At 37.6% G+C, this 22,925-nt stretch overlaps 1 protein-coding gene across 1 annotated transcript in view; it reads right to left on the bottom strand.

Moving 5' to 3' along the window:
• Nucleotides 1-22,925, bottom strand: part of ADAMTS19 (ADAM metallopeptidase with thrombospondin type 1 motif 19) — a 182,602-nt gene that overhangs the window by 126,797 nt on the left and 32,880 nt on the right. Inside the window, exons 3-6 of the mRNA XM_058677493.1 lie at nt 16,651-16,816; nt 9,850-10,022; nt 8,597-8,680; nt 7,619-7,776 (exon numbers count right to left, since the gene is read on the bottom strand). Of these exons, the coding sequence (XP_058533476.1) occupies nt 7,619-7,776; nt 8,597-8,680; nt 9,850-10,022; nt 16,651-16,816 (581 nt within the window). The remainder of the gene's footprint in view (nt 1-7,618; nt 7,777-8,596; nt 8,681-9,849; nt 10,023-16,650; nt 16,817-22,925) is intronic.

Here is a 22,925-nt window from a genome sequence, read left to right on the forward strand (position 1 = left end):
ACTGAAAGTCAGCTGATGCCGCTCAATATGTAATTTTCCATACACATGGAAATCCTCTCCATATTAACTGCACACATTTTACAAGTCTACTGTTCTAACTGAATAAATTGTACAAAGTGGATTCATTTTGTTAGCTCAAGGTAAATGACAAAGACACAAAGAAATGTTGATGAACTAGGTAATGAGGTTATACCGCACCACTAGGAACCTGAATATCTATGCCTATTGTGGAAAAAAAAATTCTTCCTGAAAGCATGTTCCAAAACTAGAAGGAAAACGCCACAAAAATGACAGAAATTGAAATTTTATCCAGTAAAACATAACAACCCTGGCTATTATATCTTTACATTCTTACAAGGTAGCTAATGGTTGGCAACCCCTTCAATCACAATACATGAAGCCAGAGCCTTCCCATCAAAGACAGAAAGCTACTTTTCTGCTCGATGTAAAGTGACTGGTATGTTAAGAACAAGGAACTAGGGTCCAGTGCAGTAGCCTAGTGGCTAGGTCCTTGCCTTGAACACACCAGGATCCCTTGCAGTTACCGGTCCTAATCCCAGCAGCCCAGCTTCCCATCCAGCTTCCCGCTTGTGGCCTGGGAAAGCAGTCAAGCACGGCCCAAAGCCTTGGGACCTTGTACACACATGGGAGACCCAAAAGAAGTTCCTGACTCCTGGCTTTGGATCTGCTCAGCTCTGGCCGTTGTGGTCACTTGGGGAGTGAATCAGCAGATGGAAGATCATCCTCTCTGTCTTTCCTCCTCTCTGATTTTCCAATACAAATAAATAAATTAAAAAAAAAAAGAACTTCCTTCGCTCATCTTCTGCAAAGTTGGCCTCTCTGGCTTCAACCTAATGACATGTGATCCAAGTAAACTTTCTTTCTGGTGGCATTAATATATCCAAGGTTTGAAACTAAGCATTAATAAAGAGTACTGGAAATTTTCAGACCAATGTTTTGAAAACACATTGAACATTTCTCTGCAAAGGAAGATTCTTCACAGGGATACCACACAGGGTCGAGCACTGTAGAATTCTGGGGCTCTGTGTGCATGCCTGACACTGAACGGTTCCCCCAGGAGCTGTCCAAGGGGCAGCCTGGGCACTTGGATCTGGGGGCACAGTCACTGTAGGCCTGTCAGCTGGGAGGCACTGGGTTAGCGGAATGGTGTGGTGCTGAGGACACAGGCTCCTCTGAGGGCACAGCACACCTCTGTGATGTGGGCCCCATTCGGTGACAAAGAAGCATGGGGAACTGTTCTCAGCAATGGATAGCACTTCTCTTGTTTTTCTTTTTTCAATTGTCTTTGCCAGCAAACAGAGACAGAAATACCCAAAACAGATGATACTGAATAATATGGTAATGAAGCAAATCAAAGAACCACATAAAATCAAATCTTCACCACGGGGCCAAGAATCACTGAGTGTAAAGTGTACTCAGATGTAGACAGAAAGGGATTTTTTGTGTGTGATTTTTCTAAATATATAATACATTATATCATGATGCATGAGGCCACAACATGACTATTTGATTTACATAATGTGAAACAAGGGACTTCATCCGTAACTAAACAACACGATAAAACTATGACAAATGCACTGCTTATTATCAAGGGCACTCAGAGTCTTCCACACAGCCAATTTCTGTTCACTTAGCAAACAAATGAATAACACACATGATTTCTAAAGAAACACATGTTCCTTGATCCAAAAGCACTCAGAGTACCTCCCACTAAAATGGAACGATAAACTGCCAGCCGCCATCACAAACCTCCTGAAGAGTCGTAACTCTTCATCATCAGTTCTTCAACCAACATGAAAATAATGCATTCCTAATTTCAAAAGAGTCAGAGAATTGTATGTGTGGCTAGGTGACTTTTGGATATATTTATTTATTCATGTATTGCTGCCTATTTCTGTGGTCACGTGGATTCAAAACCCTGTCATTTTTGGCCCATGTTCACTCAATGTACAAGAAGCCTGCATCCCAGAGTTTCATGATGTGACTTTATGCAACTGATACTGTTCAACTCTGGCAAGTGTGAAGGCCAATAAATCCTACTGAAGTTTTGGTTTCTATTGAAAAAAAATGTTGACATTAATTTCCAGGAATGCAGATGCATCACTGTGAGCCTCATTATAGTGTTTTATAGTACCCTAGGTTATACCTATAAATGATTCACTCAAAAATTATTCTGTGATTAGTGTTAAATCAAGATATGCCTGCCATTTCTATGTTTTATGAGACATTCTGTCTTCCTTGCCAATGGCATTTATTTGAAGCTAAATTTCAGAAGTATTACATATAAATCAAAAGCATTTCAGTAAATACAAAAAGTAAAAACCATCCTTATGAAGTATTTTCAAGGGACAGAGACTTAGGCCTTCTCCATGATTCCAGAGAGAAATGCAAAAACTGCACTGAGAAATCATAGGGGCTGACAGTTGGGAAAACATGTTTTGTGTTTTTGTCACTATGAGCCTACAAGCACTAGGTCAGCTTGAAAGTATTTACTTCATTGTCCTGCACAGAACAATTTAACTATTACCTCAGATACATTTGGGTGTGTTAGAACATTGTCTGTTTTAGCTAAGACTAAAATCAATCCCTGAACTAAGAAGATTCCTAGTAACTCCCCCCACAGCACTCAACATTCAGTAATTATCTAAGATGAGCATTCAGTAGAAATTGAACAGAATTACAAGCACAGCTCGTGGAAGCTAAATAAGAACATGGACTCCATGGGGATTAATACTTTGTTTTTTAATATCTTCTTCAGGGTTTCCTGAAAAAGCTCAAGATCTGATCATTACAAATTCAGACTTTTCCCCAAGTGGTACCAGATCGCTTGGGATTAAAAGCTCCCCTGGAGGGGGCACTGCTGTGGTGGTGGAAGCAGGGATATGGGGGAAAGGTGATCCCAAAAAGCAAAGACCCAGCAGTCAGTCTATCAGCACTGAGCTGGACTTCACGCATGGGTACCCTTTGACAGTCAAGGCCTTCTTGTCTTGGCTTCTCCAGTAACTCGAGGGTGTCTGCTTTCTTTAGCTTGCTCCCCCTTCCTCCACCTTTGAAGTCAGCTCTGCAGCCTCTTCCAGGTTCTCCCTGACTCTGAGCTGCCTTTTAGTTCCCTAATTTAGGACTCTTGTGGTTCCAGTGGATCCACTCTGGGGGCTCAGGGAAAGCGATCACAAGGGCTTTGGTACCCAATACAGAGCACGTAGAGCTGCGTGGGAGAAAATACTACCCACAGTGTTCAAAATGCATAAAGGTGTTTCAGGTGGCGATTCAGTCTGTCATTATCCTGAACATAGACTGTTAACTGAAAAGGTGACAACGCAAACAATTCCTTCAGAAAGAAGTCAAGTAGCAAATAATTACACTCTTACAAAAATGTATTAAAACGCTGAAAGTCATCATTTACTGAATTTGACTGAATCTGAGTGGTTAGTCTTATACACGTAACATGTTGCTACACATTATGCCAAACATCCATCATATATTTCCTTCATTTTCATTCATATCTTTTCTTAATTTCCATGCCTCAATGTTTCTTATTTGAAATATTTCTTTTTTAAAGATTTATTTTATTTTTTAATTGGAAAATCAGTTATAAACAGAGGAGGAGAGACAGAGAGGAAGCTCTTCCATCCGCTGATTTACTCCCCAAGCGATCGTAATGGCCAGAGCTGAGCAAATTCGAAGCCAGGAGCCAAAAGCCTCTTCCAGGTCTCCCATGTGGGTGCAGGGTCCCAAGGTCTTGGGCTTTCCTTGACTGCTCTCCCAGGCCACAAGCAGGGAGCTGGATGGGAAGTGGGCTGCTAGGACACGAACTGATGCCCAAATGGGATGCTGGCACATACAGGATGAGGACTTTATCTACTAGGCTACCGCATGGACCCTTGAAATATTTCTTAAAAACAATTTTCTGCATTTAACTTTTTTTTTTCTGGGCATTAATCATTGCCAGTTCTTTTACTTTCTCATAATTACTACCCATTAATTTGTGTAATGCTAAGGAAATAAAACCAGAATAAACTAAAGAACATTAATTCATTAATCTATATTTTCTTTTTAAAAATTTTTAAGAATCTATTTGAGAGGCAGGAAGAGAAGAAGAAAGGTATAGACAGACAGAGCCTTCTTACCCGCTGAGTCACTGCTCAGAAATGCCCACAACAGCCAAGGCTGGGCTGAGAATGAACCCAGGAATCTGGAACACTCCATGTCTCCCATGTGAATGGAACAGACCAAATGACTTGACTTGTAACTGCCTCCTAGAGACTGCGTTACTGGAAACTGAATTCAAGAGCAAGATCTGGAAATTAAATCCTGATACTGTGATATGAGACAAGGGTGTCTTAACTGCAAATGTCCACTCCCTATAGCTAACTTTTAAAAAATAATATATTTCACTATTTGAAAAAGTTAAACGTGTGTGTTGTTCTATTCCACCATATATAGTAAATATCAGACCTAGCAGAAGTAAGGAATTTGGGAGGCAAGTTAGTCCAATGTGAATTACTCAGCAAAAGTACAATAGCTTTGGGCTCGGCAGCATGGCCTAGTGGCTAAGGTCCTCGCCTTGATCCCATATGGCCGCTGGTTCTAATCCTGGCAGCTCCACTTCCTCTCTATCTCTCCTCCTCTCAGTATATCTGACTTTGTAATAAAAATAAAATAAATCTTTAAAAAAAAAAAAAGTACAATAGCTTTGGCACACACAGTGGGCCAGTATTCTTCCTAACAAATAAAACATTTCAAGTTTCAGTATTTTATTAAACTCTTCCTTGCAGTTACAGTGAAAATCCCAGGGCAAAGAAAGCTGACAGAGGAAATGGAAAATGTAAATTATTAAATAAGTTTTCACAAGCTCTAGAGAGCTAACAGACTAAAAAGAAATTAATATTTGACTCACAAATCTCAATGTCAAGGAATTTTATATATCACATTCTCATTTAAATTAACCATAAAATGTTCATAAATTACTATTATAAATATGTAACATATTAAGCCTTAACTCCCTAATTTTTTTATTCTTTAGAGAAAACTTTCTGTGAAAGGAGCTGGTCTCATAGGATGAAAGAATAAGAGGAAAAGTAAAATTTAACCACGTGCTGACAAAACTGTCAGTAACGTTTATGATACAATGGAACAAAAAGACATTGCTCTGACTGTATCTTCCACATGAATAAAAGTTTGCATAGGAACTTAGGTGATGATTTACATTTGCAAGGATTACTGCATGCCTACTGTATGCTCCGAGTTACACGTTCACATCTTCGTCCTGTACTAAAGTCCCTATTTGTTGACATCTTACAAGACCCAGAGACAGCCAGCAGTTTATTCAAGATAACCAGCATAGCTCATACCTATAGGATCAGCAAATTTTGTTGATATTTCTCCAACTGTCTTTTCTTCATCAACAACTAAACCTACACTAATCCCCAGGGACAACTACAATAACCTTCTAACAGGTTGGTGGACATTAAATGTGTTCTGCTTTATAATATTCTCCACTTTATACCCATTAGTATAAAATTTTCACAGAAACATAGTTATGTTACTGCCTGCCCTCCATGTGCCCTTTGGAGACCCAACCTAACTCTCATGGAATACTGCATATGCCCCAAGAGGACTTCCTTCCTCTGCCTTCTGGCCCCTTTGTACCTAATCTCTACCGCTCTGCCTTTTTCCCCCATGGCACTTGGTATTTCTTTACCTCTTGTTTCTTGTTTTCAGCAGCTATCTTATGATGCATCCAGGCCTATTTCCTATGATGCAAATATCCAATTTAGCGGATTTCCTTTATTATGGTGTTAAGTCATTTTTCTTACCAATTTTCATTCTCTTACGAGACACCAGTTACAACTACATTCATCTACTGTGCCAACATTTGCGGTATCTTCTGGGTTATCTCTTATATGATTACTTTTCTTTCACCATTGGTGACATTTTCATAATTCTTTGATCACTTTTTATTATGTGTTAGGTACTATGCAATACAGTACAGAAACAGAAGATCCTATTACCTTCTTTGAAGTACTTCCTCTGAATTCAAAGAGGCTGTTCTGCATCCTGAACTTGAGTATGAATGACTTTAGTCTTCCGTTATTGAAAGTCTAGCATGGTTCACAACTCATGCAAATCTGTGAGATGCAACATCCAAACTCAGCCAATCCCATGGATCTTACTGGGGTTTAGGTTCAGGCTTTGTTAAGGAGTAGTTCAAAAGCAGTTTTTCAAGTCCAGCTTCTCATGATGAAGACACAGCCTTTGTCTTCTCAGATAAATACTAGTAGTGGTCACTAGGAATCATAAGGCCACTCTACTTTTGTGGTTTGAATTGGTTCAATTCCTAGCAACTTTTAAAAATCTGGATTCCTTAGTAGGGACATTCTGGAGAGTTTGAGCATTTTCTAACTATATGTTCAGAGTTGTGCTTGCCAAATTCTCAGATTATCTGCACATACACTCCTTGGCACCTCTGCATGCACAGCACATGGATTTCTTATGTTCTCAGTAGGACCTCACTAATGAAGAAACTGACTCCAGCCAGAAAGCTGGGCTTCCTGTGAGGCCACCTGATAAATTTTCTCTCAACAACTGCAGTTTTGCCTGCTTATTGTCCAACGATGGAAAACAGTTGCCTTATAAACAGTTTCCTGTTTTATGGCTGTTTATTGAGAAAAACCTATATCTGTTTTACTCATAGCTAGAAGTGGAAGTTCAATTGTATTCTTGCAAAGACAGTCTTTTAGTCTTTATGAATTATTTATTCTCTCTAATAAATATGTTTTTACAAAACTTTATTTCATATCATTGTCAAATCAGTGGTGAAAATGTTAGACTATTATAGCTTTAATGATCTGTGATTATTTGAAATTACACTGTATGTGAGTGAGGAAACAATGTTTCAGTAGAATTCATTGATAGCAAATTACTATGAATTAACATTAATTTAGAGATTATATTTAAGTATGATTCTGATCTTTCTGTGATATGAAATGGCAACCATTTTAATGATTAAAATGAAACTGCTAGTGAACAATAAATTATTGTTCATTTTTTCCTAGATGCAAATTCATGGAACATTAATAAGAGAATGATTCATATAAAGCACTCACATAGAGTATATTGCCGGACATTATTTTACCTTAAATCTACTTCTTATACTTGCTGAATTCTAAAATTAAGCTTATAATTAATGAGTTAGACAATTAGGTTGAATTCAGAAAGTTTGTCCATTGTTGAATTTAACATATCAAATTGCTTTATATGGCAATGAATGAACAACATGCAGTGCAACTTCATAATTCTAAAGCTCCACTAAAATTCACCAGTTTCGACTTAGCATCAGTAGCTGTATTTTTGACACCAAAAATTGAGACTTTTTTCTTTTTAGAAATTAGCTAATGAAACAATTTTTTAATATGCCATCTCATGTCTGGCTGTCCAGAAATCATCTGTTCTTCACTGAGGGGGGTAATGAAAATCATTTTGCCAAAGATTTTTTGGAACACAAAATCTGGAATAAAAGCATTGTATTGACATTAATAGGATTACCAGTACAGTCATTGAATTAGAAATGCCGTTTAATTGGCCATGAGAAATTCACCTTGTTATAAGAATAGCAGCATCCATTGAAGTCATGTCATCCCCCCAGCTTGTTGACATCTCCAACCGAATATCATTTTTTTTGCCAAATTCTTCATGCTGCCACTTACAAAAGCTTTCTAACATTTTCTCTCCATGGTGTCCAATATAGAGATCTGCCTGTAAAAGAAAATATTTCACTTCAAGGCTAACTGTTTTCTGGGACAACAAAGCACTAGCAACTAAGGGAACTTCTTGAATTATTAAAGTAAAATGCTGACTGTTACAGTAATTAGAACCTGGAGTACATTCAGGATTGATTTGGCCTAAGTTAAAAATCTTATCATTTTGTAAAGGTACAATAATTATAAAACCTGATCAATGCTATTCCAAAAAAGGAAAAAGGTACAATGGAATACTAAGAATGTAAAATTCTTATACTTAAGTTACTTAGTATTTTTGATAGCTAAAGAACAAAGTTTTCTAAACTGCCAGTTAAGTAGCATGCCAAAATGATGCCACAGAATATTCTTGACTTACAGTGATTTACAGATAAGGATAAGGTTTTAAAATCACATTTCTAATGAAAGAATAAAACTGTCATTTAAGATAACATTTTAAAATCACATTTTGAACAGTTAAGGTTTGTTGTCAGGATCCTTGGAAATTTAGAACATTCCTTTTTTTTGTTAATAAAATGGCAATGATAACCAAAACTAAAGGCCAATTGGTTATATACTCTGAGTGACTCCATGTGTATTTCTGGATAGTAAATCAATATAGTACAGCTCTAAGATTCAGTTTACTTAGAAGTTTCCCAACCCAATTTCTCACCCACTTCATTGAATTTAAACCAACAAGGTGGAGGAATCCATCATGGGGGTAGGGGTTGGGAGAATCCCAGAGCCTATGAAACTGTGTCACATAATGCAACGTGATTAATAAAAAAAAAAAAAAAAGAAAAGAAAAGAAAAAGAAAAAAAAAATAAGACTTCCTTACTGGAGTTTCATGGAGCAGAACAAGCTTGATCACACGAAAATTGACCTGCACCCCAAGGCTCTTGTGTTGGAAAAGGTTAAAAACCTAAAAACAAATAAAAATAAAAGTCCTGAAGCCAAAGCAAATACAACCTCATCTCTTTTGCTTTACGTTAGGATGCAGAAGTCTCCGTGTAGTTGAAAAACCTTATTATCACAAAGCAGGAAGGTCAGTTGGTGTTTGTGTACCTTTTAAAAATTTGCAAACATTTAATGTGTACTAAAGCACAGTTTCCAAGCCCTGGATTTCAGAGGCATCACTGCTTGGAAGCAACTAAAGTAGGTAGCTATGCCAAGTGCCACTGGCTGTGCCCAGGAGAGAGCTGAATAAGGACAGAAAATCTCAGGGTGTGAGACCTGTGTCTACTAAAAACCAGCCAAAGAACAGTAAGAACAGTAAAAATAGTAAAGTATATTTATTTTTGAACAGGTGATTCTAACCTTGCTTTCTGTGATAACTGGAATTGTGAGTGAACATCTGTGTTGGTTTTTTAAATTTCTACTTATTCTCCCTGTCCACCACCAATAATTGCTCTTTGCTACAATTATCTGACTCTTCCTTGAAAAAAGTTTACCCAACAGAGTAGACAATTCAGTTGAAAAATAAGTTTGGTAGTAAGCATCCCTAAATGCAGATACTAACTAGATGTCTGCAGGCCAGAAATTGTGAACCCATTAGCTACCTGTATTTCAGCTACAGTTTTTACCATTGGCCATTAGTTGAGTGAATCATATACTAGACTCCTACTTGACATTACATTACATACCCATAGAAGAGCTCAGTGGATTATCAGCCTCCAGTGGATTATCAACATCCACCTCACAATTAATCCAAAGTGCTGTTGATGGAGCTAGCCATGCATATAAACAAATGTCTTAATATTTTCACTGATTCTAACAAATGGCCTTTCAAAAAGGAGAAGAAAGGACACAGGAAAAACAAAAAAAGTAAATACAAATAGAGAATGGTATTTACCACAAGCAAAAGTAGAACTGAAAGTGTTTTTTTACTAGAAATATAAATATGGTTTTGACATCGCTTCTAGAATGATTGATTTGGTATACCTAAAATACCAAACCAGTAGTATCACTGATGTCAAAAAGGAAAGTGATAGTAATGAGTTAATTTTTAAAGAACTTCATTATCAATACTCACACATTTCTTCCTTAGCGTTTTCTTGAAAAAATTCCAAGCACACTTTAAAGTTTGCCTACCATATTTAAGATGATTAGAATGAATCTCCTGGCTGCGTCTGCTCCGTGATAGGAAACCATTGCAGGGTCTGCAACCACCACAGTCTCCATGTTGTATTCTTGAGGTAATTTGTATGAATATCGTTTCTCTCTTCCACTTTCTGTTACTTTTTTAGACCTAGGTCTTGCTTTATCTGCAACAGAGAATTGATTCTTATTATTTTTATTTTTATGTACCTCCATTTCAAGCAAAGTGAATACTATTAACCATTCATTAGAATAAGCTAACCTGTAAGTTCCCTGCAGGCATGAAGTCTCAAAGGATATCTGACTTTGAAGTATTTTTGGAACTGTCTGAGATGACTAGCTATACAGCTAATTTCAGGCAGATGTACCTGATTACTAAACCTTTATACAAGAGTTAGGAAGGGTTTTGCTCTACCTTTTAATAGAGCATCAAGAACACATACAGCCATAACCCTGTGGTGACAAGGATCCAAGGTGAGGCAAGCAAAAGCAGCTACCACAAACATAATATAAATTAAAAATTTGACAACATTAAGAAATTCTATGTATAAAAACATGCCGCAATCAGAAAAAAAAAAGCATGCCATTCATGTGGGAGAAGGTATTACCAGTATTTTTCCAGAATAAACAGAAAGTACACGAAATCAAAGGAAAATAAACTAATTAAAAAATAATTTGAACTTAAAAGAGCTTGAGCAGGTATTTATTGCAAAAGGATATCTACCTGGCTACCTAGCATATAACAAAGTATTCAATCTGATTAGTTTTTAGAGATATAAATTAAACCACAATTAAATATGTGGTTTAATATCCCAAGAATGGTTAGAGACTGTACTAAGTGTTAGTAAGAACATGGGAGCAACTGCAAACATCACACAAATATTTGCTGGAGTTCAAAATGGGATAAAGACTTTGGAAATTGCTTAGAAGTACCTACTAAAGTTCAATGTTTGCAAATCCAGTTGTCAAAGAGATGCCATATGCACCCAGCAAAAATGCGTACAAATTGCATGTACTGATTATTCAGAGCCACAATGTTTTTCACAGCAGAAATGGCAATTAATAGCATAATGGATAAATAAATGTATTTGCCTATTTGTATAATGGAATATTTGACAAAAAATGAAAAGAAACCAATGCTACAACTTCCAGAACTATGGATGAACATCATAAACAATGCTGAGGAAAAGAGGGCAATCAAAAAAACATGTAGCAAGGGTAATGCCCTAATATGGAAACATCAAAAAGTATGAAAATATGGGAGTCACACAAATCAGCAACAGACAGAACAACTGTCTCCCAGACCTCCCCCATCTCTTTTCCTATTCATTTCCCTTTGCACTCATTTTTCTATCTAAATGATAAGGATTTGGGGATTGCTATTCTCTTCGTCTAGGCTCAACTTCCCCCAGATGTATTTTCGATTTTTTCTACATCAAAAAAGCCTTTGTGATCATCCTGCCTAACAGAAACATATGCTGCCTAAGTATTATTTTCAATCTCCCTATTTTGCTTAATGTTGCTCCTGAGGCTAGAATAGTGCAGAGTATTTGTTAAAACAGTGTGTTTGATTCGCCTGCTTAAGTGTTATAACTTACTATAGGCGATACTTAATTAATTACTTTCTACTCTTAAGACTGTAAGTCCATTTCAACCACATAAAGGCGGTGACACAAAATTAAAACTAGCTAGGTTCTGATCAGAAACTCTAAACGAACTGCCATACTATGGTTAATTGCTTTCTTATAATAACATATGAAAAGCATTTACAGAAGCCTCTTTATGAAACCCAAGGCCTAATCAACTATGTAAAAATCATCAGGAAAAAAAACTCAAAAAAACCCTCAAATTGGAATGATAGAATTATCCCTTAAATGAGAATAAGATCTATTCTTCCTGAGAGTTTATATTACTACATAATTTAAAACATATTCAACAAACCATTTATATATATATATATATAATTAAATACATATTCTGCTAAAAATAGGTACTTGTGAGGAATTAACTGTAAATGCAACCAGACATACAAAAAGTAAATACGAAAATTTCTAAATCTGCTTCAAAAATTCAGATCATGTAAATACATTGTAAGCAAAATTATGGAAAAATGAAAGTATTTCTGAAACTGAATCTCTTATTAATATATAAGTAGGCTTTTTTATCCAAAAGACTTATGTGTGTGTGTGTTTGTTTGTTTGTTTGTTTGTTTGTTTGAAAATCAGAGCTACAGAGAGAGAGGGAGACAGAGAGAACAAGAGATCTTCCATCCACTGGTTCGCTCCCTTGAGGGCTGCAATGACCAAGACCAAGGCTAGGCTGAAGCGAGGTGCCAGAAGTTTCATTAGGACTTCTCACATCAGTGACAGAACCCAACCACTTGGACCATCTTCTACTCATCTCAGGCCATTAGCAAGGAGCTAGATCAAAAGTGGAGCACGCAGGCTTCAATACAAACTGGTGCTCACATGGGATGCTGGTGTCATGGGCAGTAGCTTTAATTTACTACATCATAACACTGGCTCCTGGAAGTAGACTGTTTAAAACTAAGTCCCTTTAACCATGATGAATGATTTAAATTTTGGCTGTGCCACTAACTAGGTTTTTATCTGTGGGACCAAATTCTAATCTGCTTCTGTTAGCATATTTATGTAAGTAAAGAGATGTAATGTACATGTCTATAAATCTGTTAGTGCAACATGTCTTATTAAACATGAAACACATATTAGCTATTGTGATTAATTTTGTCATAGAGAAGAATGAGTATGTTTTCTTCATGCTCTATGATTATCTTTAAGTGAACACTCATTTACACAAGAGTAAGATATTTTTAGGAGTATATTCTATGTTCTCTGTTATATTTAGATTTTTTTAAAGTTTTTTTTTGAAACACAGAATTACAGAGAGAAATGAAAAGAAAGAGAGCTGGATCAGAAATGAAGACGCCAGGACTCGAACCACTGCCCATATGGGATATTGCATTGTAGCTTAACCTACTGCCCCCCTTTCTAGGCGTCAAAACATTGATTTTAACAAACTCAATTATGAAATAAAATGAACAAAAATCTAAGGGTCATTGGTCAAAATAAAGGCACTTTTTGACATTAAGAACATAAGAAAATTCCTAAGGCAACTCAGTTTTATTCTTTACACTTCTGCAATAACTAGCCCATTGAAATCACTGTCTGCATCAATTTCTTTGATTTCTAGGATGCTTTATTTTATAAAAGAGAAACCTGAATTGTATTTCAAGGGTTCAAAAGAGGCAGATAGGCTCTATACTTCCTAGCTCTATGTTATAGTTCACAACATCACTGGAACAAACACTGAAGCTTAGAGAAGTGAGAGACTGCAGACTCAGGGTCCTAAACTCTGACGGATGCAAAAAGTACAGGAAAACAACACAGACTTGTGTAGGTAGATACAGAAGGACCTCCCAAGATACTGCTGCAGCATGACTGGGTTATAGGAAAAGAAAGGAAAACCTTGAAGCAAGCCAGGGAGTCTGGAAGCTTGAAAGGTTATGGTACACTGGGCCAGACATGAAAGATGTCCAAAGTCTCTAGTGTTACTGTGAATGAAATACTCAATAACCATCTCAGAGTCCACGATTAGAAATGTGGCTGCCTTGTTTCCCAGCTTCAATTACTGTATCCAGATAGGGTTCACAGGTAAGCATTTTCATGGAGTTTCTAGGTGTAACTGTTTTTATTTATTTTTGTTGTTGTTGTTGTTAATCATCCTTAAAGTCAGAAGACATGAAAAATAAAGAAAGAGGGAGAGATCTGTCACCCACTGATTGACTCCTCAAATGGCTACAAAAGCCAGCACTGGGTCTGGCTGGAATCAGAACCAAGAAGTGTCATTCATATTGCACATGTGGTGCAGGAGCTCAGTTTTGGACCATCATCTGGGGCTTCCCCAGGCACATTAACAGGAAGTTGGACTGGAAACAGAGAAAACAGGGCTCTAACCAGCACTTTGCTATAGGATGCCAGTGTCACAAATGGTGACTCATTCTGCTATGCCACAGTGTAGGTCCTCAACAGAGCACACAGGCCCTTTAATTATTCAGCCCATGACTCTTTTTCCAGGGCATGTCAAGTACAGATATTTGGCTTTGCTTTAACTCTCCCAGTTTATACCTTCCCATGTCTTTACACCTTCACATGTGTTGTTCTATTTGCCTGAAATCTCTCGCTTCACAGCCATGTAACAGTGTATGTGCAAATGTCCACATGTGTTTTTAATATTCACAAAAAAAACCTCAAGTCTAAGGACAGTGTTAAAGTTCAGATATCACTAACCCATGTTCAATATTGAGAATGGAATATGAGAGAGATAATGTCAAGCTTCCCAAGATCACACAGTTAGGACATGGTAGCATAGGGATGTGAACCCAGGCCGTCTGACACTGAAGTTCCCCTACTAGTGTCTGTCCGTCCCCTTTCTTTTCCCCTGGGCTTGGTAAGCTTCACTTGATCTTTGAGGATTAGGTCCCTACTTGCAGAAGATTTTAGCTCTTGCATGCTAATTCCCCAGCAGTTCTTATTACACTTGGTGACTTAGCGGTGTGTCTGAAATAACACACTCTTCACCTCTGAGGGAGTTGTGTCATTAGCTCAGCATCCTTATATGGAGACCAACTGTGCTGCTGTTGTGAGCGAAGCTCCAGTTTAAAGGTCTAAGCAATGACCCAAGATAACTTAGACAGATTGACACTGACGGTGAGACCTGAACCTGAGTCCTCTACATCATCTTGTAAAATAACACAGTGAAGATACATCAAATAGGAGGATATCCAGGAAAATTTCCGTATAATCAACATTATAATCTATCAAAGCCACTGAAATGATGAAAGTGGAAGACTGCAAAAGTTTAGGCTACAGATAAGTTTAACTGATGATTGTACTTCACAGAGGCAAACCTGGGCCACATTATTAATATGCTGGCACATAAGCCTAAAGCAAGACAGGAGAGCCACAGCTGCACATAACAGTAAAGATGAACACATATTTTATTTTAAAGACTGACATTTCTAAAATTATTTTAATATTCCTGGCCTTTAAAAGTATCCCAAAACTGCTAAGCTTAGTAAAGTATCCAGCTGACCACAGCTTAACACTCCCTGCAAATCCCTGAAATGAACAAGTCAACATTAGCATGCAACAGTCACACCTTCAGAGCCTTCAGAAACATTATGAAGGATGTTTGCCAAATACAAACTGTGATTTTATGCTTCATTAATCTACGAAACTAAGAAATTTGTAGAAAATGTTCTTCCATTCATAATGGCATGCAGTGTCTGCATTGCGTCACCCATTTGCATGATTAATTACAACAGGTGAAACTTACTAAGATCCAAAAGTACACAGTACAGATTGTCAGCATAATTCACATAAAACAATCCCTTTAAACAAATGAATTCCAAATTTTTGCTGTTGACTTTTTATCATTTCACAAGACAAACCTTTTGATTTATTCATGTTTTCTGCTTGATAAGGTTGTAAATTTGTTGAGCTATCCTTAACTCCTTTGTAGAATGGGGGAGTGGCAGAGATAATTAAATTGACTTGAATGCGTGCACAGGATAGTGTGACAGACTCATAACCACTTTTGAAGATAGTTCCTATGCAAATTCAGATCACAGGTCTTCACACATACATGTGAAGAGAAGATGCAGATTAATCTGAGATAAATACATCCTAAACAGAAACCCATTTTTCTTTTCTCAATCCAAGTGTTTTAGGAAATTGAAGATATGAACATCTTATGGTCTCTGCAAATATTATTTATCATCACAGTTCACAATCTAAACTAGCCCCAAAGGCCATAACCCAACTTGAGATTTGACATCTTGGTACCAACTACATTATCACTTCATTTCAAAGCTGAAATTCAAATGTTAAAGTCTTCACACTTAAAACTCATGAGTTCACATTTCCTCTGGCTGTATATGGAAATACTGCCCACAGTACTGAATATTCGTTGAGATTTCTGGATTAGATATCTTAAGGAATTTTACTAGGAAAACCTTATTTTATTTTTAATATTGGCGATGACTTTTAAGTCTCGTTAACCTAACAGAAATCATTCCTTTTCCTTAGCATTCCTGCAGATGTCACAGTTGTCTGCCTAACAGAAGGAAGCAAATGTACGAAACAGTCATCCTCATTTTATTTCTGTGAAGAATTGGCAGCCACATGGAGATGAGGATCTGATGGCTGGATTGTTTATGGGCTACTAAAAACTTCCAGACTTAGGGCTTCAGAAGCTGATCTTAAAAATGTTAAAGTCTAAATATGTTTTAATATATACATCTTTAACAATCCCACTAATGTTAATCTCCAAGAAGACATTTTAGATGGGTGAGAGCAAAAGTAGAGGATACCTCTAGTCAAAGTAACGAGACACCTAAGATGTTCTCCTAAACGTAGCCTAAAATATGTCGTGGGCTCATGGTATTCAGTTTCAGGGTATCTGGAATTCTATCAATGTCATTTCTTATCTAGGGAAGTGAACAGGATCTAATGAAACTGTTCAAGAAAGGTCTGTGGCACATTACATGTAAATCTGCAAAATCTTTTTTAGTTTCCATTCTTTGATACAAAATTGTAATAGTGCTTTGCAGAAAACCGAACTCTGAAACACATTTAATTATTACTAACAAAAACAGATCACAAACAAATACATAATTCTCAGCAGCAGATGAGACAGACAGTGGAGGAGGGCATGTTTGAAAAAATTCATCTCACATTGTATGTTTAGTTAAACCATTTTTGGAAAAAGCATTACCTGAAATGACACCACAGTAATGACTGTGGACAGCTGATTTCTCAGAGCCCTTATCCTCCACGGACCTTTTCTGCCTATACACACGGTGCGGGTGGCCTGTTATGGCCACTGTATCATTGAGCGGCTCAATAAATAGGAAGTCCTCATTGAGTTGTATGAATCCCATCTGGAATACATAACACAAGAAGAGGTGTAAGAAAAACCATTTAAAATGTACTTTCTGGTTCCTTTATTCATAGAGTCTATTTGCTTTAGCACATTCTTCTAATGAAAATATCTCAGCAAGCTCCTGGAAAGGCAACCATCTTCCCACTTTATTACTTCATCTTGATACACTTATGGCACTTGTGTCAGCTTTATTTCGTTAACCCTCGCATGTGTGGGTGGGAAGCTGGATGCCAGGAACAGACACACAGCAAAGATTCCAGAATGTTATATAGGCTCATTTTGGGAGATGCATAGGATCAACTTTCATGTACAGCATGTATAAGAAGAGTAATAGAGCTTTTGATTGCATATACCACATAGTCCAACATTTGGGCAATTACAATTTAATAAAGTAGTTCATGTATCACATCAAGGCAAATCTAGGAGAAAGAGCATGGAAACAAACCTACAAAATATTCTTAAAGTGTGTTAGGCACAATATAAAACCTTTGCAGAATAAGTCTGAAAAAAAAATGAAACATCACTTACATAAACAAGTTAATTTCATATAGTGCCATGGTGCAAATTGCATCCAGTTGTAGACCAAGGGTTATAAACTGCAAAATATGGTTAGGATCAATAAAAATATGAAGTAGTTGTTATCCTTGTAATATTGAGGTTAAGCCTAGTTGTTTCTTTCCTTGGTTAGAATATAAATTAGTTTGCTAATAGTGTTCCCCATGTAATAAAATGTTGTGAATCTTATTCCATTTTTGTATTTAAATCTACATTATTAATATATAAATAGCAGGTATTTGATGATGGTATCTCTTTAGTACATTTTTTGAAAAAATAATCTCTTAGTTTTAAGAAGTTAAAATTAATTCTCAGTCTAGTCATATTTATTTCTTTTGTTTGTATTAACCATAGGAAATTTATGTATAATTCATTTTAATTTGGTCCACACAGAGTTAGCATGATATACTTATTAAGATATATTGTAATAGTTGTATTAAAAGCTTATATATAGACCTTTTTAGAAACAAGGTTACTTCTAAAAAGGAAAAATGTTGGAATACTTATAAACGGTGACTCATTCATTCAACACATACTTGCTCTCTGATTGTGTATGCTGGGCTCCGTTGGCATATTTAGCAGCAAGTGCTACAATATGCCTGTTGTGAGAGCAGGACTCTCCCCACAACACACACAATCTTCCATCAGGGTTCCATGCCTCTCTAGACACTGACTGTAGACAGCAAATGGCAGAAAAGCTTAGAGTTTTCTGTACTTGCTCAGTGGGCTCACTATTGCCATTTGCTTTATCTGCACTGTGGTTTTATGAAGTATAGAGGCACATGAACCCAAATTAACCTCTGCACCAAGGCCCCAACATTCCCCAGGCCACAGGTAGGGAGCATGGCTTGACATTTTGCAAACAAGATTATTTGCATGAACATATTATCTAAAACAAATGCAAACTATCTAGGTATTTCCCGCCTAGATTGTCCTGTTTTAGTTTTTTACTCAGAATGATTTAAACCATTTGGAAACATTTCATGAAGATATCTGGAAGCAAATCTTAGTGCTTGAAAAAAAGCAAAACAATATTCTTGACTGAAAAATCAAAGCCATTTGTTTAACAGGATGTTTAATAAGATAACCAATCCACTGGCCAGTGTAAGGTGTTTCATGTGCTGGGGAGATATCTGAGGAGCACATGTGTTTTGGTGGTAAATAGTGGGAACAAATCCCTAAAAGGATTTGGCATCAGTACATGATTATGAAAATATTTAATTCAAATATCTGGTTTTCTATATCAGAAATTCTATTTAAGTGATTTTTCCCTCCATTTAGGTGGGGGAGGGAGGTATGGAAATATTATAGCATATATCTAAGTAAATAAAACATTATGTAGCTTGAAAGACAAGCATAATACAGGACTTGGCATAGATTAATACCTTTGATTTTACCCAAACGAAATGTTATTTCGACATTACTATAACTGGGTGTGATTTCCTATGTATTTGCATATTCTATATAAATACTTGCATGAAAATGCATGTCCTCCTCCATACATAGCTTATTGTCTCATCATTCTAAAACACTCTTCAGGATTTATTCCTTTCACTGTTTACCTTTTATGCCCAGAGGACTAAATACCCTTAATAAAGATACTATAAACTAGATATAAAACTATGATAAACTCTTGCCTACATCTCCATGTTTATTTTTTTCTATTCAAGTTTTATGCACACCTAGAGCAAACAAAATTTAATTGTACAAATATCACATATTTCAGGATAACTTCTAGTTGAATCATATCCTTGGAAATCACACATGCTGCCTTGGCTTCCCAGAAAGTCACTCTTGCTGTGAAGAGCTGCCAGTTCTGCAATATGAAGCAAACCCTGTCTCATTTCCAGAACAACCCCTACCCTGCCTGTCCACCTTTACTTGCATGTTTGCTAGATGTGCTGTAAGTCTACTGTGGGTATTGTTTCAGATCTCACATCAGATTATGAGCTACTGGAAGGGACAGTCAAGGTCTTCATGCCTCTAATACTGGTACACAGCAGAAGCCTAAGGAAGGTTGCTTTTAACTTAGTAGACTTTAAACTATTTTCTTTTGAGATAAAAGACATCAATTCATTGCTCTGAAGAGCATCTAAAACCTTCACCAAGCCAGTGAGGCGGGCCGATCTCACCTCTGCTTCCTCTCTCGACCACTTCCAAGGTTAGTTTGCTAAATGCTCAAGTGTATTTTTTTCTTGGCCAAAGAGCTTCAAAGAGAATCATAAAATTATAACAACAGAAGAACACTGTTCATCTGAGCACTAGGACAGTTGAAAACCAAGGAAACCTGGCCTGAGAAATATGATGCAGCTTGCCCTGTATCACAGAGTTCAGGCTGCAGTCTGTCTTCCAAGTTAATTTTTGTTCTTAATATGTCTGCTACTATTTGCTTGTTACCCATATTCTAATTTCATTTCCACCAACTTTCTTGGCTCCATGTCCCTTGCCCCCAAACTTTAAATTGTTCTGAGGTCACCTACAATTTCCTTTTATTTTCTTCTCTATATTTGATCCTTGACTACTGTCTTTTCATCAAATTTGCATCATACTTGTCATACTCTATAGCAATTATTTCTTTTAAAAAAATCTTTCGGGCCCGGCTCGGCGGCGTGGCCTAGCGGCTAAAGTCCTCGCCTTGAAAGCCCCGGGATCCCATATGGGCGCTGGTTCTAATCCCGGCAGCTCCACTTCCCATCCAGCTCCCTGCTTGTGGCCTGGGAAAGCAGTCGAGGACGGCCCAAAGCATTGGGACCCTGCACCCGCGTGGGAGACCTGGAAGAGGTTCCTGGTCCCGTCATCGGATTGGTGCACACCGGCCCATTGCGGCTCACTTGGGGAGTGAATCGTCGGATGGAAGATCTTCCTCTCTGTCTCTCCTCCTCTCTATATATCCGGCTTTCCAATAATAATAATAATAATCATAAATCTAAAAAAATCTTTCATTTATTATTATTATTATCATTTTGTGACACAGTTCCATAGACCCCTGGGATTTCCCTTATCCTCTCTCCAGTCATCCTCCCACCCGCCTCCCTGAGTTCCCTTATATCATTACTAAGGTATAGTTCTTCATACACAGTCATATGTCCATTATTGTGGGATGGACAATGGCAGAGAGTTCAACATCCTATTCTGGCAATTATTTCTTGCCTTGAACAAGCATGTTCCTCATCGCCAGGCCAAGCTAAGATGGGACAGCTGTTCCATGCATCCTCCACTCCGTATCTTGGAAACCACCTTCTCAGCTGCTCTGCCTAAGGCCCTGGCTCCCCTGAGTGCCCTTCTCCTTGGGGCTCACTTCCATTCTTTCACCTCATTTGTATCATCATTCCATCCAAAACAGCACCTCCTTTCTACATCTCTATAACTATATAACTATCTCTGTTTATAGACTTGCCTTTTATCCAGTTGTCCAGGCTGAAATTACAGTTTTTACTCTTCCCTTTCAAACTTAAAGTGTATGCAAGAAAACAGCCATGGAAGAAAAGAGTTTGCCTATACTCCAGGAACTTCATATGCATTATTTATCTTAATTTACTAACCTGGGAAAGCATATGTGAATTTCACAAGGGTAGAAAAAAAGCCAGTTTCAAAAAGATCTACAGTGTCTTAAGATCACAAATCATTACTTGATGAAGGCAGGATACAAAACAAAGACAATGTGGCTCCAAGTGCAAACTGCTTTTATGAAACTCTAAAAAAGCCAGGCCTGATGTAGGACACTTATGTCAAATAATCCTTATCTTTAACAAATTTTGCACTAAGGATTTGGACATTAAACACCTCACGGATGGGAAGTACTCAAAACTTGATATTAATAACAAGACCAGATCCTATCCCTCAGAGAGCAAAAGACAAAAATATTGCATCCAAGATTCTGAAGCTTGTGTCCAACTAATTTTTTCATGTAATCACACTCCATCTGCCAAAGGTGCCCTAGCTTTTAGGGGCAGTGGGCTTAGTCTGGAGGCCTCCATCCAGACGGATGCTCAACATTTTCCCTATGGCACATAGGGCTTCAGTCTTTCTTTCCTTCTTCCTTTATCTTAATTCTGCTTTCTTGCTTCAGATGTTCTGTGATCATAAAACTAGAGCTTTTAAATCAGGAACATAGTTAAAATAGTTTTAAAAATATAAGTATCCAACAATCCCACCATATAGGACGGTGCAAATATATATGTATACTTCTCACAAAGAGGTCAACACATGTGCAGACACACATACCTTCTTGTTCATGTGTGTGAGTGCATGTGTACGTACATTTCGATTTTATCTTCTGATTTTTCTTTTGTGTTTAAGAATAGCTTTGATTTCTTAATAGTATTCAGGCATGCTTATAAGCATAGTTCATAATTGGTTCATAAAGGTTAACTGCAAAACACATTGCAGTTTTAGTAACTACTCACCCATTCAGCCTTTAACTCAATATAAAGAGCAACAACTTTGGACAGTCAGATCTTGCAATATGGCAGTGACTACGGGTAGCAAAACCCATCATCATCTGTCACTACAGGAGTGCAAACAATGCTCTGTCTATCAACTTAGTGCCAAACACTTGTTTGCTATTCACAACAATTTGTTAAGATTTATGGGCATCATCTGTATAATGATGTATAAGGTATATTTATTGGCACTCTACTCCGAATTCTAAAAATTAAGTTAAACATAGCTTGTCCACAGAGTTGACAGTGGCAAACTGGGAAGTTAACCCACAGTTGTCCAAGGAGAAGCAAAAGATCCCTAGACATTACAGGGCAGCTAGGAAGCACAGTCTCCCAGGAACTATACATGTGACCCACAAGACAGCATCCCCGTGAGCATCCGGCAAGCACAGAGCTAGGCAGTCACTCTCCACTAACATCAATGGGCGCCTAAGAACTTTCTCCTCTTTGTACGCTGAGTAGCAGTAGTCTGCGAGGCACCAGAGCATTGACCAGGAGGATCAAGAGAGGATCTAAAGAGGAGACCAGGAGCAGTGAAAACTCTAGAGAGGAAAACAAGGACTCAAGCTTCATGCTTCCTTTCACCCAACATGCACTTGGTTTGAAGAAAACTGGAATGTGGGGAGAAAACAGCAGAGAAATGTTAACTTGATGTGATATTCAAGGTGTAATGACACAAAAGACTTTTTGTAACTCAGTCTGCCACAGTGCTTCTGAAAGCCTGAGCAAACCAACCAACCACAACACCCAAGCAAACTAGGAATTAAAACAAAGACTAACAAAATCTCTCGTTGTTCTGTTTCTCTTGAATATTGCTTATTTAATGAAAACTTACAAGGGGATAATGTGAACTCAGGTAGTGCCAAGTACTATGAAGGGATTAGAAAGTGATGTGGGAATGGCCAGTTGGACGGAAGACAGCTGAGAAAAGACAGCATATGAGCAGTGACCAGGCCAAGTTGTACAGGGAGAAAATCTTAGATAGGGAAGCCAAGGTCAGCCAGGAGAACACACCTGGCCTGCCGAGGAGATGCAAGGCCTGACAGCTAGAATGGGATGAGACAATGGGAAACAACTGCCAGCAAGAATCCCAGGAGCATTCTGCAGCAG

Source organism: Ochotona princeps, chromosome 19 (genome assembly GCF_030435755.1).
Source record: "Ochotona princeps isolate mOchPri1 chromosome 19, mOchPri1.hap1, whole genome shotgun sequence".
In the NCBI taxonomy this organism is placed as follows: Eukaryota; Metazoa; Chordata; class Mammalia; order Lagomorpha; family Ochotonidae; genus Ochotona; species Ochotona princeps.